The sequence below is a fragment of the Macaca thibetana genome, chromosome 13 (genome assembly GCF_024542745.1).
Source record: "Macaca thibetana thibetana isolate TM-01 chromosome 13, ASM2454274v1, whole genome shotgun sequence".
NCBI classification, from domain to species: Eukaryota; Metazoa; Chordata; class Mammalia; order Primates; family Cercopithecidae; genus Macaca; species Macaca thibetana.
This window is the reverse complement of record NC_065590.1, coordinates 74,591,021-74,609,065: the sequence shown is the minus strand read 5'-3', so window position 1 is coordinate 74,609,065 and position 18,045 is coordinate 74,591,021. Positions and strand designations below refer to the sequence as shown.

General features: G+C 39.8%; 2 protein-coding genes across 10 annotated transcripts in view; one reads left to right on the top strand and one right to left on the bottom strand.

The window, feature by feature from the left end:
- BIRC6 (baculoviral IAP repeat containing 6) overlaps positions 1-15,334 on the top strand; it is a 256,236-nt gene extending 240,902 nt beyond the window's left edge. For all 9 annotated transcript variants that reach the window (XM_050754116.1, XM_050754118.1, XM_050754115.1 and 6 more), the window contains 3 exons: positions 3,538-3,726; positions 7,694-7,828; positions 14,175-15,334. In XM_050754116.1, coding sequence (XP_050610073.1) covers positions 3,538-3,726; positions 7,694-7,828; positions 14,175-14,354 — 504 coding nt within the window. In that variant the 3' untranslated portion in view covers positions 14,355-15,334. The remainder of the gene's footprint in view (positions 1-3,537; positions 3,727-7,693; positions 7,829-14,174) is intronic.
- The window catches only part of DPY30 (dpy-30 histone methyltransferase complex regulatory subunit), a 937,477-nt gene that overhangs the window by 584,792 nt on the left and 334,640 nt on the right, over positions 1-18,045 (bottom strand). The gene's annotated exons all lie outside the window — the stretch shown is intronic.

Sequence of the window (18,045 nt, the reverse complement as noted above, 5' to 3'; positions counted from 1 at the left end):
ATTATTACATCAATGTAAATATATGTATATATATAATATATACTATATGTTTTTATGTTAATTACCAATTGATTTTCGACTCAGATTCTAAGAAAACACTTTAGCCTGGTAAAAGTAAAATAAATACTATTTTTTGGTTTGATCCAAGTAGCTTTTTAAGTGAAGTTCTGTTGATCAGACAATTCATGCTGGCTGCTTTTTTGCATGCCTCTAATATACTTACAGAAATTATTTTTAGTGCAGAATTGATTTTGTTCTGTAGTTTAAAGTTTATTTAATTCTTTCATTCATCCTGTAACACAAGTAGATCTGATGCCCATTTTACAGATGATGAAAATACAGGTTCTAAATGTACAGATAACTATACTGTGATCCCTATGACTTCAAATATTTTACACGGTTTCTCAAGCCTAAAGTTTTATTTTATAATACTGAAAATCTGATTTTTTTAAAAGAGGAAATCCTTCATCCCAAGGGTTTACTGTTTCTCTGCTTATTTCCTGCCTCTAGTAAAATGTAGTGTGCATTAAAATGACTGTCCAGTTCAGACAATCCAGGGGTCCAGAAATTTCCTAAAATGTGTATTATCGCTATTAAATAGCTAAGTTCACTATTGAAAAATAAAGTGGCATTTATGCTCTTCCAAAAAGGTAATGTCTGCTGGGCCACCCAGTGGTAAGATAACCCATGTCATAAAGTATTTTTTGAATTTAATTGCAGGAAGTATTGGTCTCTGATAATGAATCTTTTGTTGTTCCTGTTATCAAATATAAACTTTACCTTTTTCTCTCTTAGCAGACAATAAATTATAGCCACATTTATTTCTCAGATGTAATTTCTTGTTCCTTTTTTCTGGTACACAAAACCCTCATTCTTTTTTGTTTAACTTTTGTTTTAGGTTCAGGGGTTCCACAGCAGGTTTGTTACATAGGTAAACTCACGTCACAAGGGTTTGCTATACAGATTATTTTGTCACCCAGGTACTAAGCTTAGTACACAGTAGTTTTGTTTTGTTTTTCCTTTTTTCTTTTTCTTTTTCTTTTCTTTTTTTTTTTTTTTTGAGACAGGGTCCCACTCTGTGGCCCAGGCTGGGCACCATCTTGGCTCACTACAACCTCTGCGTCTCAGGTTCAAGCTATCCTTCCACCTTAGCCTCCTGAGTAGCTGAGATCACAGACACGCACCACCACACCTGGCTAATTTTTGTAGTTTTAGTAGTGACAGGGTTTCACCATGCTGACCAGGCTGGCCTCGAGCCCCTGATCTCAAGTGATCTGTCTGCCTCAGCCTCCCAAAGTGTTAGGATTACAGGCGTTAGCCAACGCGCCCAGCCGGTAGTTATTTTTTTCTGATCTTTTCCCTCCTCCCACCTTTCGCTGTCAAATAGGCCCCAGCATCTGCAAAACATTTTATGCTTCCTTTAATGGGCTTTACTTTGCTGTTTTAAACAAAATAGGTTGTGAATCTAAAGTAATTTTTAGATTACTCTAACTGCCTGAGATCTATAAAACCATACTGTGTATCAAAGGAGATGAGGTTAAATAAATAAGAGTCCTTTTTTATAAATTTGTAATGGATATTTAATTTCTTTCTGTGCTTTTGTACAAAAATGCAATTATACCCTACTTATATTAACAGAAGAGGACAGTAACTAACAACTATGCCTTGGGAAGTTGTCTCAGAAGTGTCAGTACATGTGAGATCTCTAGCTGGGCGAGGTGACTCATGCCTGTAATTTCAGCACTTTGGGAGGCAGGCAGATCACTTGAGGCCTGGAGTTCAAGAACAGACTGGCCAATATGGAGAAACCCATCTCTACTAAAAATACAAAAATTAGTGGGATGGGGTCACAGGCACCTGTAACCCCAGCTACTCGGGAGGCTGAGGTAGGAGAATCACTTGAACCCGGGAGGCAGAGGTTGCAGTGAGCTGAGATCGCACCACTGCACTCCAACCTGAGCAACAAAGCAAGACACTGTCTCAAAATAAATAAATAAATAAATAAATAAATAAAAATTAAAAATATGAGATCTTTGTCTCAGAAATAATATGAATTAAAATTTTTCCCATAGTTGACCTTGGCATCAGTATGGTCACTTCAGGTCACATTTAACCCTTTCTGTTTTGGGTCAAATATGTTACTTTTGAGTACTCATTTTTAAAGTTCTCTTTAACTTTGACTTATAAGATGCATATCTATGGGACTGTTTAATCATTGTGCCTAACCAAAGTGTAATTGCTGTTCTTTTTCATTTATGAATTGGGTAGATAATATCTGATGTTTTCCTGCCTTCAAAGATGTTACTTTATTGACTTCTGTAGATCTGTTAACTGGAAATACTGTATTAGCTAGAAATCACCTCTCTTAATATATGTTACATCTGGAGAAACAAGCCTTCTGGTAAATAAGTGGTGGGTTGGAAGTGGTCTTAGAACCATAAGACCATCTCGTCAATCAGAATTTCTGGCTGGGTGTGATGGCTTACGCCTGTACTCCCAGCACTTTGGGAGGCCAAGGTGGGCGGATCACCTGAGGTCAGAAGTTTGAGATCAGCCTGGCCAACATGGCAAAACCCCATCTCTACTAAAAATTTAAAAAAAAATTAGCCGGGCTTGGTGACGATGCACGCCTGTAGTCCCAGCTACTTGAGAGGCTGAGGAAGGAGAATTGCTTGAACCCAGGAGACAGAGGATGCAATGAACCAAGATTGTACCATTGCACTGCAGCCTGGGCAACAGAGCAAGACTCCATCTCAAAGAAATAAAATAAAATGAGAATTTCTAATAAGGTTTTTGTGATACTGTAGCAGTTAATTTTCCTTGGAATAAAAATTTAAAATGGTCTCAGGCATTTTTTTTCTAAGTGAGTATGTTAAAGAGTGCATGGCTAGGCTGGACACGGTGGCTGACGGCTGTAATCCCAGCACTTTGGGAGGCCGAGGCAAGCAGATCCCCTGAAGTCAGGAGTTCAAAACCAGCCTGGCCAACATGATGAAACCCCGTCTCTACTAAAACTACAAAAATTAGTCGGGTGTGGTGGCAGGCACCTGTAATCCCAGCTACTCGGGAGGCTGAGACAGGAGAATCGCTTGATCTAGGAGGCGGAGGTTGTAGGGAGCCAAGGTCATGCCATTACACTCCAGCCTGGGTGACAAGAGTGAAACTCAGTCTTATTTAAAAAAAAAAAAAAAAAAAAAGTGCATGGCTGGCTTTATGCTCCTTAAGAATAGTTGGAGCAGAATGTTGGTATGAGTTGTTTACAAACAAAAATTTTTTATAGGTTTTTCATATCTATTATTATTCAAGAATTCAAGAGTAAAAACAGATGTATAAGTGTTACTTATGGCTGTATCGTGCCTAATTTTATTTTGCTTTTATAATGAAATATTTCAGGTTATAATCATAAACATTGATTTTATTGTGATAGAAATTTGTGGAAACACATATTAAAGAAGAGTCTTTGTGGATAGAGCAGGGTATCAGTTAACCCATAGTAAAAATGTCCCATCATAGCTGTTCTTTTCCTTTATTCTTTAGGTGTTGGTGTCTGTCCAGTCCCTTATATTAGTAGCTGAGCCTTATTTTAATGAACCGGGATACGAACGATCTAGAGGCACTCCCAGTGGCACACAGAGTTCTCGAGAATATGATGGAAACATTCGACAAGCAACAGTTAAGTGGGCAATGCTAGAACAAATCAGAAACCCTTCACCATGTTTTAAAGAGGTATGTTCAATAAAATTAGTGAAATACTTTGTTAAAGACATTTTACAATATAGCCTGGGCACGGTGGCTCATGCCTGTAATCTCAGCACTTTGGGAGGTCAAGGCAGGTGGGTCACTTGAGGTGAGGAGTTTGAGACCAGCCTGGCCAATATGGTGAAAACCTGTTTCTACTTAAAGGAAAAGAAAAATAAAAATTAGCCAGGCTTGGTGGCAGGTGCCTGTAATCTCAGTTACTTGGGGGGTGAGGTTGAACCTGGGAGGCGGAAGTTGCAGTGAGCTGAGATTGCACCACTGCACTACAGCCTGGGAGACAGTAGAGCAAGACTCCATCTCAAAAAAAAAAAAAAAAAAAAAAAAAAAAAGACATTTTATAATATAGTTTGTTAGCTTTTATATGTATCTAGTTATATTTGCTTTTATATGTATCTAGTATATGAATCTCTAGGTTTTAGGGTTAATCCCAAAGATCATTAATAAGTCTGGACAATATAGAAAGACCCCATCTCTGCAAAAAGTTAAAAAATTTAGCTGGGCATGGTGGCACCTGTAGTCTTAGATACTTAGTAGGCTAGGCAGGAGGTTTGCCTGAACCCACGAGTTTGAGGCTGCAGTAAGCTGTATTCACATCACTGCACTCCAGCCTAGGTGACAGAGTCTCAGAAAAAAAAATCGTAGTAGATAGTACAGATGAAGTATAAAACCATCTGTATTCTAAACGACATCTGACTAAATTTTTGAGAACTTTTTTTCCTTTCCTTTCCTTTTCCTCTCCTCTTCCTCTCCTCTTCCTCTCCTCTCCCTCTCCTCTCCCTCCCTCTCCCTCTCCTCTCCCTCTCCTCTCCCTCTCCTCTCCCTCTCCTCTCCCTCTCCTCTTCCTCTCCTCTCCCTCTCCTCTCCCTCTCCTCTCCCTCTCCTCTCCCTCTCCTCTGTTTTCCTTTCCTCCTGTCCCGTCCTGTTTCGTTCTCATCACCCAGGTGCAATGGCATGATCTTGGCTCACTGCAACTTCCACCTCCCAAGTTCAAGCGATTCTCCTGCCTCAGCCTCCCGAGTAGCTGGGATTACAGGCAGGTGCCACCATGCCTGGCTAATATTTTTGTAGTTTTAGTAGAGACAGGGTTTCACCATGTTGGCCAGGCTGATCTCCAACTCCTGACCTCAGGTGATCCACCTGCCTTGGCCTCCCAAAGTGCTGGGATTACAAGCGTGAGCCACCACTCCCGGCCTGTTCTTTATTTTTGTTAGTTACCATTCTACTAGCAAACTCTCCAAATATGTTTCTGAAGTATTTCTCATAAAAGTTTTTTATTGAAGATGGTTTCTAAATTTGTCTTGCAAATAGAAATTTTGCCCTTGTACTAATGTGTATATATAAGGAGAATGCCATTTCTTTTTTTTTCTTTTTTTTTTTTGAGACAAGGCTTTGCTCTGTTGCCCATGCTGGAATACAGTGGCGGAATCTTGGCTCACTGCAGCCTCCACCTCCCCGGTTCAAGTGATTCTCGTGCCTCAGCCTCCCAAATAGCTGGGACTGTATGCACACACCACCACAACTGGCTAATCTTTTTGTATTTTTTAGTAGGGACCAGGTTTCACCATGTTGGCCAGGCTAGTCTCGAATGCCTGACCTTAGGTGATCCGCCCGCCTTGGCCTTCCAGAGTGTTGGAATTACAGGCGTGAGCAACTGCGCCTGGCCACATTTCCTTTTCTTTAGGAAAAAATTGGATGATATGAGTTTCCAAAACCTGTATTAATACACTGAAGTGGTTTTTTTCACTTCATCCTGAAATGTTGCTCTGTGTGTGTGTGTGTGTGTGTGTGTGTGTGTGTGTGTGTGTGTAACTCTTTGCCTATGATTAGTTGTCTCTCCATAGTGTGCCTAAATACAATTACAGTGTGTGTGTGTAACTCTTTGCCTGTGATTAGTTGTCTCTCCATAGTGTGCCTAAATACAATTATAGTGTGTGTGTGTGTGTGTGTGTGTAACTCTTTGCCTATGATTAGTTGTCTCTCCATAGTGTGCCTAAATACAATTATACTTTTCACCTGCCATATCAAATTACTTTAGCATCACAACTTGCTGTAGTTGTGTTCAGAAACATTTTTCTTTCTTAAAATTGTTTCACTTGATCATTAATTTCTTAAATTGTGCTGGAAAGTTAACATTTTAGAGAGAAAAATGGTATATTTACCTGACATAAAATTGATCTTTAATATAACTATCCAGATATTCTGCATGAATACTATGAAGCCTTCTTCTTCATCAGATGGCACTGATGAATATTTCTTTTTCTTTGGCTTTTGCTGTTACTGAGTAAATTTATATTCCAGTGTCCTTTGAATGAGAAAGTTGGATACGTTACTTTTGCAAAGATTGCACCACTACACTCAAGCCTGAGCAGCAGAGTGAGACTCTGTCTCAAAAAAAAAAAAAAAAAAAAAGTAATTCGTTTTATGCATATCATTTTTTTCAGGAAGGATAAACACAGGGAACTCAGAGAAGGGGATGACGTTTACAGAAAGCAAATATATATCATTTGAGACAATCATCTTTCTCAGTCTTTAGAACCTAGCTTGCATTAAAGGCGCCACTCGTCGGCCATGTATGCTTTCCCAGTTTTCCTAATCAAATGCCACTCACTACTCTTTGAATGCCCTGGGCTTTTTGTTTTTGTTTATTGTTGTTCTTTGAAATATATTTTTCTGGTACATTCACCTCCCATCTGATTTTGTTATCATTGTTCTTCATTTAAAGCTGTGTCATACTTCTGTATCCCAGAGGCTTCAAACCCAAAAACTATTAAATGTGGTGGGATCGTATTGGTGTTTGACATTCATTCCCAGAGCTTTCTAGTGATTTTCCCTTTGTAGGTTTGATTGTCTGTTCTTTAGGGCAGACATGCTCCCTGGGCAGTGCTCAACCAGAATACAGAGTAATGTTTCCAAATGGATAATTGTTTTCTAGTTTAAATTTGTCAGAAATAGACTCTTACTACTATATGTTGGTAGAAATTTTACTCAGTTTTTCAAAGATAGAATTTAAAAATCGCAAATGTAAACCACAGTAATAATAAGGAAATTTAACTTCCTAAAATAAAATCCTATCTATAAATTAAACAGAAGATACAATTAAGCAAGTAAGAATAGTGCCATTTCTGGGGGATCCATTTCTGGGGATTTCTGTGTGAATGCCTTTGGCATTTAGAATATACTTATCTAGGTGTTCTTTGAGTTATCTTTTAAAATCTTTTTCTCCTGGTTACTTATTTATTTGCATTTGCCTTCTGAATATATTGTATCATATGTGTCTTGTGGTCTCTGAACAGGATTAATTTTCCAAGTGTCTGACCAGGATTGTACACTCCTTTCTGCTATAAATCTCTCCCCTCCCCTGCCCTCGAGTCTTGCTCTGTCGCCCAGGCCGGAGTGCAGTGATGGGATCTTGGCTCACTGCGACCTCTGCCTCCTGGGTTCAAGCGAGTCTCCTGCCTCAGCCTCCCAATAGCTGGCAATACAGGTGCCCACCACCATGCCTGGCTAATTTTTATATGTTTAGTTTCACCATATTGGCCAGGCTGGTCTCGAACTCCTGACCTTGTGCTCTGCCTGCCTCGACCTCCCAAAATGCTGGGATTACAGGCATGAGCCGCCACACCAGGCCATAAATTTCATATATATATATTTCAACACATGTCATCTCAAATCATGAGCTTCATTTTTCCCTGCTAATATTGTAGAGTTGATTAAATTGAGTTTTATGGACAGAAAAACATTGCAATGTCTGTATATTTATTTCTTTAAATGTATTTGTAATAATATTCTAAATACTAATTTAAATGTATTTATAGTATACATATATTTATTTAAATGTATTCATAATACATTTTATTTCCTTGTAATGTCATTTACTGTGTCTTTTAAATTTGACTGTAAACACTGCTTGTTCTCCTGCTTACTTTTTCTCAAGGTAATACACAAACATTTTTACTTGAAAAGAGTTGAGATAATGGCCCAGTGTGAGGAGTGGATTGCGGATATCCAGCAGTACAGCAGTGATAAGCGGGTAGGCAGGACTATGTCTCACCATGCAGCAGCTCTCAAGGTGAGTAAGCCTTTCGAACATGAGCCTTGTTGCTTTAAGAGTTGTGTAATTATTGACAGAACCATGCCTACCAGAAGATAAGGGGAGGGAGGGAATTAAAGAAACATAATATTTATTTTCAGTTCAGAGGAATAAATTGTTACTCAGAAGTCTATAGAAAAGATGTGTTTTTTTTGCTAGGAGATTGACAGTTCCTAAAATAAAAAGTGGGTCCAAGGACTGAGTCAGCAGAGTTTTGTAAAGTTCCTTGAAGATAAGGATGACAAGATGTGCTCCATGAATGCCTTTTCTTTTTTCATTTTTTCTTTGGAGACTGTATTTCACTCTGTTATCCCGGCCTAGAGTGCAGTGGTGGCATCATGACTGACTCCCTGTAACCTTGAACTCCTGGGCTCAAGCAGTCCTCCCACCTCAGCTTCCCATGTAGCTGGGACTACAGGCACCTGCCACAGTGCCCAGCTAAATTTTTTTATTTTCAGTTTTGTAGAGGGGCTCTCACCCTGTTTCCTAGGTTAGGCTCAAGTGATCCTCCCACCTCCCACCCAAATCACTGGGATTATAGGCATGAGCAACCGTGCCAGACTTGAAGGACTTCTTTTATTCCCTTAGTCTTTCCCTAGGCCTCCTGCCTTCCATGTTTTTATTACTTGGAGGGATGAGGGAGATGTGAGTTGCAGATTCTCCCTCAGCTGATGGTGGCAGTGGCTGTGTTAAGGGAGACAAGCAATTGTTTTCAATTTGGACGTTCACAGAGTGGAAATGTGAAATGTGATGGTTTGGAAGATTTTGTGTCTACCCATGGAGATCTTTCTTTGTAACAGCCTTCCTTTTTTCCTGCATCTGAATGTCTTTACTCATTTCATCCTCCACCAATATCCTCCCTTTTTCTATCTTCAGGTTTTTCCATTTCTACTGGCTTGTTATCTTCTAACTTTAAAGCTGTCTTCACTTCAAGCAACTAGTTGATGATAAGGATTTGTTAGTTTTTTAGGTGTGATTTTTAAAAAGATCCCTATCTTTTCAGGACATGCACAGAAATATTTGTGAATGACAAAGTGTATGATGTCTGGGATTTACTTCAAAATAAAATGAGAAGGAGAAGGTCTGGGGATATAGATGAAAGAAGATGGGCCATGAGTTGATAATGGTTGAAGCTGTGTGATGGATATATGGGAGTTCGTTGTACTCTTCTGCCCACTTCTGTATATGTTTGAATTTTTTCACTATAAAAATGTTTTTAAAAAGAGAGAAAAACACTTGCAGAAAAATTCCCTAAGCTACTTCTATTTTGCCTCTATTATTATGAAACAGATTGTCTTCTTTCACCGTCAGACTATAGCAGTTGACGCTTCTTGCCTCCATTTTTTAACCTTTGTCTCACTAATCAACCTTTTGCAGTTTGACTTCTGTTTTACCAAAGTTACCCTCTCTCCAGTTCTCAAAGCTAGTGACCCCAGCTCACTTCTCTATTCACTTCGTCTGCTCTCCCTCCTCCAGGCTTTTTTACACATGGTTTCCATTTTCCTCTAGTTTTCAGCTCTTCTGCTTGCTCACCTCCATTCCTATTTCAGCTTAAATTTCACTTCATGGAACCCTGCCTTGACTGGTTTGTTTGTTTGTTTGTTTGTTTGTTTGTTTGTTTTTGAGACGCTGTCCCTCTCTCTGCTGCTCAGGCGTGATCTTGGCTCACTGCATCTTCCACTTTCCTTGTTCAAGCATTTCATCTGCCTCAGCCTCCTGAGTAGCTGGGCTTACAGGCATCTGCCACCAGACCCAGCTAATTTTTGTATTTTTGTTTTGTTTTGTTTTGTTTTGTTTTCTTTTCTTTTCTTTTCTTTTCTTTTCTTTTCCCTTCCTTCCCCTCTCTCTTTCTTTCTTTCTTTCTTTCTTTCTTTCTTTCTTTCTTTCTTTCTTTCTTTCTTTCTTTCTTTCTTTCTTTCTTTCTTTCTTTCTTTCTTTCTTTTTTTCTTTCTTTCTTTCTCTTTCTTTTTCTTTTTCTTTCTTTTTCTTTTTCTTTCTTTCTTTCTTTCTTTCTTTCTTTCTGTCTGTCTGTCTGTCTGTCTGTCTGTCTGTGTCTCTCTCTCCTTCCTTCCTTCCTTCCTTCCTTCCTTCCTTCCTTCCTTCCTTCCTTCCATCCGTCTGTCTTTCTTTCTGCCTATCTTTCTTGATGTAATCTTGCTCTGTCGCTCAACCTGGAGTGCAGTGGCTTGATCTCGGCTCACTGCAACCTTCACCTCCTGGGTTCAAGCTGTTCTCCTGCCTCAGCCTCCTGAGTAGCTGGGATTACAGTCGCCTGCCATCATGCCCAGCTAATTTTTGCATTTTTAGTACAGATGGGGTTTCACCATGTTGGCCAGGCTGGTCTCGAACTCCTGACCTCAAATGAGCCACCGCACCCCGTCCAACTGATAGACTTTTCAGTATAAGCGTTTCTAACCCTCTGTGCCTACCTGTTAAAACACTGATAACATTTGCCTAATGTTTGTCTTTTGTAGTATACTTTTCATCTGTAGACTATCTTGGCTTTCCTGCTTACACTCTTAATCCTTTCAGTATGTTTTCCTTTTTCTCTTTTCCTGAGCAATTGTTTACCTGAGGCTTACTTTTTGGCCTTCAGAACGATTTTTTTTTCTTTTTCTGTTTTTTCTTCATTGTATCTGTAACCCTGACTTTGGCCATTTACTCTCTAAAATTGACACTTCAAACTGTTGTCAGCTCTTAACTTTCTCTTGAATTGTATTACTGACATTTTTTACGTAGATGCCCTGTCATCATCTCCTTGAAGGAGATTTTCCTCAAATCAAGTTTTCTAGTTTTCTATTTACTTAATTTTACTTGATTTTAAACAATTTTCTCTGTCTTAGAATCTTCAAGTATTATGTATCTCATCCTTCATCCAGCACCCCTGGTCAGTACTAGGTCCTGTCAATATTACTTCATGAGGGGACTGTCCCTCTCCCCAACTCATGATTTCTGTTGAGTTCCCACAGCTTTGTCTGTTTGTCCAGCTTCCTTGTACCAGGTTCTCCCCCCTTTCAGTTCCTCCTTTAGTGCATTACCAGGCTGATCTTCCCCAAATATCTATTTAGATGTGTTTTTCACTTATACAAAACTGGCTCAAGTCTAGCTTCTTTTCATTCAGTCTCTTGCTTATATCCACATTCCTTTATTTCTTCTGTGTCACTGTCACCTGGAATTTTCCATCTCTGAATTAATCCAAATTTATATCGTTTTAACTATACATTTGCTGTTGAGTGCTGCACAAGAAATGTACATAATTGGCTAGGCACAGTGGCTCACGCCTATAATCCCAATACTTTGGGAGACCAAGGCGGGCAGATCACTTGTGGTCAGGAGTTCAAGACCAGGCCGACCAACGTTCAAGACCAACCCCAACTCTACTAAAAAAAAATACAAAAATTAGTCAAATGTGGTGGCTTATGCCTGTAGTCCCAGCTTTTGGGGAGACTGAGGCAGGAGAATCACCTGAACCTGAGAGGTGAAGGTTGCAGTGAACCGAGATTGCGCCATTGCTCTCCAGCCTGGGCAACAAGGGTGCAAAATTCCCTCTTAAAAAAATAAATAAAAAGAAAGAAAAGTATGTAGTTGTTTAGCTTGACTCCACAATAAAATCATAGTATCCCTGTATTAGACTGTTCTTGCATTGCTATAAAGAAATCCTTGAGACTGCGTAATTTATAACAAAAAGACATTCAGTGGACCCATGGTTCTGTAGGCTGTACAGGAAGCATGGAGCTGGCACTTACTCCGCTTCTGAAGAGGCCTCAGGACCTTTTACTCATGGCGGAAGACGAAGCGGAATCAAGAAGGAGTAGGGGCATGGGAGGTGCCACACTTTACAACAACCAGATCTCGTGATAATTCACTCACTATCTCAGGACAGCACCAGTCCAGGAGGAAACTGTCCCCATGATCCCCATTTCTCTCCCCTCTAACACAGGGATTACATTTCAACATGAGATTTGGGCAGGGACAAATATCCCAACTAGCTCAATCCCCAACCTTTACTGGGTCCTCATGATTGCCAGATTTTTCTTTCTCCTTCCCTGGTTAGTGTTTTCACCTGTTGTCCACAGTGGAAGGAAAATCAAGGCTAGGGAAATTTTCACTTACTGGCATGTAAATGTGCTTTGAAACTTTGCAAATAGCTGCAAAGTATAGTTGTTTTTTCCTATTTGTGTGTATATAATTTCAGCCAGAATTTTAGACTCCATAAGCTTAAAGATTTTATCCTCATTCTACTCATTGCCTTTTGTTGTTGGTATATTTAACACAGTATCTCATACATAAAAATTGTTCTATAAATGTTGTTTAGCTAATTTTCAAAGTCAGCTGTTAACACAATTTATTATTTTTTATTTATTTTATTTTATTTTATTTTTGAGATGGAGCCTCCCTCTGTTGCCAGGCTGGAGTGCAGTGGTGCGATCTCGGCTCACTGCAACCTCTGCCTCCCTGGTTCAAGTGATACTCCTGCCTCAGCCTCCCGAGTACCTGGGACTACAGGTGCACACCACCACAACCAGCTAATTTTTGTATTTTTAGTAGAGTTGGGGTTTCACCATGTTGGCCAGGATGGTTTCGATCTCTTGACCTCGTGAGCTGCCGGCCACTGCCTCCCAAAGTGCCGGGATTACAGACGTGAGCCAGCCACCGCGCCTGGCCGACACAATTTTAAAAGCCTTTGGTGTGATTATTTAAGGTCATTTCTCTCTCACCAGAAAATTATGAACCAAATCTTTGCATGTGTAGACAACCACGCACTCCCAATTAACATGCCTATATCCTTCTCTAAGTTGCAATATAGAGCAAAACAAAGTTTATTTAATATCTATAGATCTTCTTTTTAACTTAATTTAAAAAAAAAAATTCTAATGATAGACTGGGTGCAGTGGTTCACACCTGTAATCCCAGCACTTTGGGTGTCTGAGGCAGGCGGATTGCTTGAGATTAGGAGTTCGAGACCAGCCTGGCCAAGAAGGCAAAACCCCGTCTCTACCAAAAACACAAAAAAATTAGCTGGGCGTGGTGGTGCTCGCCTGTAATACCAGTTGATCGGGAGGCTGAGGCACGAGAATTGCTTGCGTCTGGGAGGTGGAGTTTGCAGTGAGCTGAGATTGTGCCTCTGTACTCTAGCATGGGTGACACAGTGAGGTCTTGTCTCCAAAAAAAAAAAAAAAAATTCTAATGATAAAATTATTTCTAAGGTTTATTCTGAGCATTAAGTGGGAAAATTAGTGTGAACATTTGCAGATATTTTACATATGGCCTACTACCTGATAAATATTTTTTTCATTCGCTAAAGTATCAGTGGATTTATTTTAATTTATGGACTTGTCTTTCTCTCAAAAATATTTAGCCAGAGTCAGCATGTATGACAAATCAAGGGATTACAGTGTTTAATTTGAAAGAGTGTATAGGTTGGGCACAGTGGCTCACACCTGCAATCCCAACTCTTTGGGAGGTCAAGGCAGGTGGATCGCTTGAGACCAGCCTGGGCAAAATGGCAAAACCCTATCTGTATAAAAACTCAGGTAGGCATGGTGCCTCATTCCTGTAGTCCCAACTACTTGGGAGCCTGAGGTGGGAGGATTGCTTAAGCCCAGGAGGTTGAGGCTGCATGAGCTGTGACTGTGCCATTGCTCTCCAGCCTGAATGACAAAACAGAGCTATCTTAAAACAAAATAAAAGAATATATATATCTAGGCCGGGTGCGTTGGCTTACGCCTGTAATCCCAGCACTTTGGGAGGCCGAGGCAGGTGGATGACAAGGTCAAGAGATTGAGACCAGCCTGGCCAAGATGGTGAAACCCCGTCTTTACTAAAGATACAAAAAATTAGCTGGGCATGGTGGCGCATGCCTGTAGTCCCAGCTATTCGGAAGACTGAGGCAAGAGAATGACGTGAACCTGGGAGGTGGAGGTTGCAATGAGCTGAGATCACGCCACTGCACTCCAGCCTGGGCAACAGAGCAAGACTCCGTCTCAAAAATAAATAAATAAATAAAAGAGTATATGTATCTAATAATGTCCTTTAAGTTGTCAGTAATGCTATTTCTGTGATAGCTTGGGAACATGGGTAGGATCTACTGGTAGGTTACTGACGTCTTTTCAGCAACATCAGTTACTTTGAGGTTAAGGATTCTTGTCAGTTTTGCTTACTACCTGCTATATCAAGTGCCTCTACCAGTGGCTTGCACAAGGGGGGGCTCAGTAAACATTTGTAGGCTTAATGCTTTGGCCTTTGTTGAAATTCAGTTCCTGCCTCAAATGATGTTGTGCTAGAGGGTTTACAGTTCTAACATTAGTCCTTTTCTCCTGCATAGCGTCACACTGCTCAGCTTCGTGAAGAGTTGCTAAAACTTCCCTGCCCTGAAGGCTTGGATCCTGACACTGACGATGCCCCAGAGGTGTGCAGGACCACAACAGGTGCTGAGGAGACTCTAATGCACGATCAGGTTAAACCCAGCAGCAGCAAAGAACTCCCCAGTGACTTCCAGTTATGAGCTGCATTGACATGGACTTCATAGACACAAAGGCTTCGAAGCACAAGCCAAATATGTCAATATTTGTATGTAAGAAACTAATTATGTAATAGGTAATGAAACTGAAACTATACTATGCCCTTAAGGAGATCCAGTTTAATTCAAGGTGATCTTTTATTTACCTGTACAGGAGTGTAAACTTTTTTGTGCTTTTATTTTTCAATTGTGAGAACCACTGATTGGTATGTTCAACAAATTTGTGTATACAAAGAAATGGATAAATCACTGCTATATAAGGGAAACTACCTTAGGAAAGAATGTTTACTGAATGTTTATTTTATTTTATTTTTTACTGTAGAGTGAGGGGTTGTTAACAAAGAATATATATTGGTCATTCTTACAACTACTATTTAAAGTCAGCAACTTTTCACTGAATTTGATAGATTTTATGTTTGGCCATATCTTCATGCTCACATTTGATTTCTGAAGACCTCCTACATACACTTCAATAAAAGTTAAATGGACATACTCCCTCTTTTTTGATTTACTGGTACATTTTTAAAATAATAAATCTGCCATAAAATGCATTATATCTGGAGACTTGCACTTGTATGGATGAATTTATTACATTCAACATATTTAATTTTATGCCTTCTAATTCTAAGATGCAGAAAAAAATAAATGAACATGATTTTATTCTATGCCAACATTTGGGCCTCTGAATGTATCTGTTATTTGAATTTAAGTATTTGAAAAGGAATGGTCAATTTGAAAGTCATTCTAAACTGATTTTTTTTTTTTTTCTAAAGGGCTTCTTTTTTCCTGGACTATGTGGTTTTATGACTAAAGTCACATGTATGTATTAAACATTGAGGCTCTGTAGAGGAGAGAGGATGTACCTCTCTGGTGCTGTTACAGTACATTCTGTACCTGCCATACAGGCTCATTTTCATGCAAATTCTTCCTAGAGCCAAATAAATAAAGACTTAGGTAAATTAGTATGTCTTGTTTCTAAACCCCTTTGCCATGGTGTGAAATGCTATTTCTATAAAGAATTGAACACTTTCAAGACTGAAGAATGGGAAAACAAAGGATGTTTTTCCAAGACCAGTTACCGCAGGGGAAAAGCTAAGGTGATCCTTGACAGTATTTTTATAAAATAAAAGTGGCAGCCGTGCACGGTGGCTCAAGCCTGTAATACCAGCACTTTGGGAGGCCGAGGCAGGCAGATCTCCTGAGGTCAGGAGTTTGAGACAATCCTGGCCAATGTGGTGAAATCATATTTCTATAAAAACACAAAAATTAGCCAGGCATGGTGGTACGTGCCTGGAATCCCAGCTACTCAGGAGGGTGAGGCAGGAGCTGGAGCTGAGACCTGAATCTGGAGCTGACCAGCAGAAGCTGTATTCTGAAAGACTAATTGCTCTCTGAAGAAAAAAGGGATCTTGGGGAAATGATACTCTCTTATGTACGAAGTATAGAGCTCCTTCAGCATGGAAAAAGGAGAAACGAATAGTATTTGGACAGGAAATCAAAGATTCTAAAATACATAGTGTTAGGTCTGGTGGGCAGTGAGCTACACCGAGAATGACAATATAGTGGTACTTTATGAGAAGAAAAAAATTGTATGTCACCCACAGACATGCCAGCTAAAATCTAAGTATAAAATTATCAGCAATAATAAAAGTCATTAATCCTCTAGGCTATTTTTTGTTGTTTTTGTTTGTTTTTGGACTGTGAGTGCTGGATGATAAAAAGCTGTATCAAATGTATTGTTTGTCTTCCATATAAAATGAAAGTAACAATACCAGTACTATAAGGTCCAGTTCATATTTTTTAAAAACCAAAGTCCAAACACCTGAATTGGAACCAATTACATTAAAACGTTCCACCAGAGATCCAGACTTTTTGTCAACAAACATTTGAGCACTCATTCTTTACTAGTTGCAAGTTCCTGCACTTGAGGAGTGAATGACAGACATGAAAACATGTCAGTGCCATCTGGTAAGTTTTCTGGTAGAGTTATGTACAGGGTAATATTGGGAGCACAGAGGAGAATCCTTATCTCAGGCAAAACGTTGGGTGGGCACTGAGGTGATAATGGTCTGGAAAGGCTTCCTGAGTGCAGACTGAGTCTTGAAGGATGAGGATAAAGAAGTTAGCCAGGCAGAAACAAGATAATCCAGTCACAGGAGAGCAAAAGGAGAGCTCAGGTTGATGGCACCATGTTAGAGGATTTTTAACAGGCAAAGTGAGGATAGTCAAATGGGATGGGAGGCAGTGGTTTTGGAAAGAGAGGAGGGGTCAGTTTGTCCCAGGCCTTTGCTTGCCCTGTTGAGGAGCTTTGACATCCTGTAGGTGAAGGAGAACTCACAAGTAGCTCTAAGGAAGCAACCTGATTAGACTATTTCAGGAAGATCATTCTGCAAGCTGTTGGGAAGGAAGGAGATCAGTTAAAAGCCTGCTCACATCCAAGCAATAGGTCATAAACTCGGGCACATAAACTGTGGAGATTAAGAGACAGTTGACAGGACTTTGGGAAATACATATATTTTGATATGAGAATAACTTCAGCATGTTTTTAGGCTGGGGAGCCAGGGGAGAAGTCCTTGGGGAAGGATGGAGCAAAGCCTAACAGACATAAATGACCTGGGTCCAAGAGCACATGCGGAGAGCTTGAAGAGATGTGAAAATCAGGAAAGTGAATTGGTCTATTCGTGAAACTTTTAACTAAAGTTTTTATCTTAATGAAAAGTAAAAAAACGAAAAGTAAAACTGCTTAAATACCTTCCTAGCATTAAGACAAAAATCTCCAAAGTCAGACAAATGCAAAAAGTGAGACTGTAGGCTGGGCATGATGGCTCACACCTATAATCCCAGCACTTTGGGAGGCTGGGGCGGAAGAATTGCTTGAAATCAGGAGTTTGAGACCAGCCTGGGCAACATGGCAAAACCCCGTCTCTACAAAAAATAGCAAAATTTGCTGGGCATGGTGGCACATGCCTGTGGTCCCAGCTACTTGGGAGGCTGAGGTGGGAGGATTGTTTGAGTCCAGGATGTGGAGTGAGCCTAGATCACATGACTGCACTCCACTGTGGGCAACAGCAAGACCCTGTCTTAAAAAGAAAATTAATGGATGTTTTTAACCCATCTCTTACTGTTGGACAGTTTGGAATTGCTTTTGTCTCTGCTTTATAACTAACGCTGTGATGAGCATGGTCTTATCTTTATTTTCTTACGATAAATCCTAGAAGTAGAATTCCTAGGTCAAAGGTTTTGACATGTAATGACCACTTTCCGGAGAGGTACTGATTCACACTTGGAAAATCATTTAATGTTGCCATGTGTTGGCCAGCATTGGAGATTATAATTTTTTGATCTGATATTAGCATTATCATCAAACATGTTTTAATCTGCATTCAATATTGTTTATTACCCATTTGAATTTCTACTTTTGTCAGTTACCAGTTTATACCTTTTCCCTATTTTGTGTATTTTCTTAGAGTCTTTTAATACGTATCAGCTACTTATAGTAGAATATTAGTTTTTGTCAAACTTCCATGTATTTGTCCAGATGGCCTTTTAATTTTTGTTTAATTTTTCTCATAGAAGTTTTAAATTGTGGGGCCGGGTGCAATGGCTCACTCCTAAAATCCCAGCACTTTGGGAGGCTGAGGCGGGTGGATCACAAGGTCAAGAGATCGATGCCATC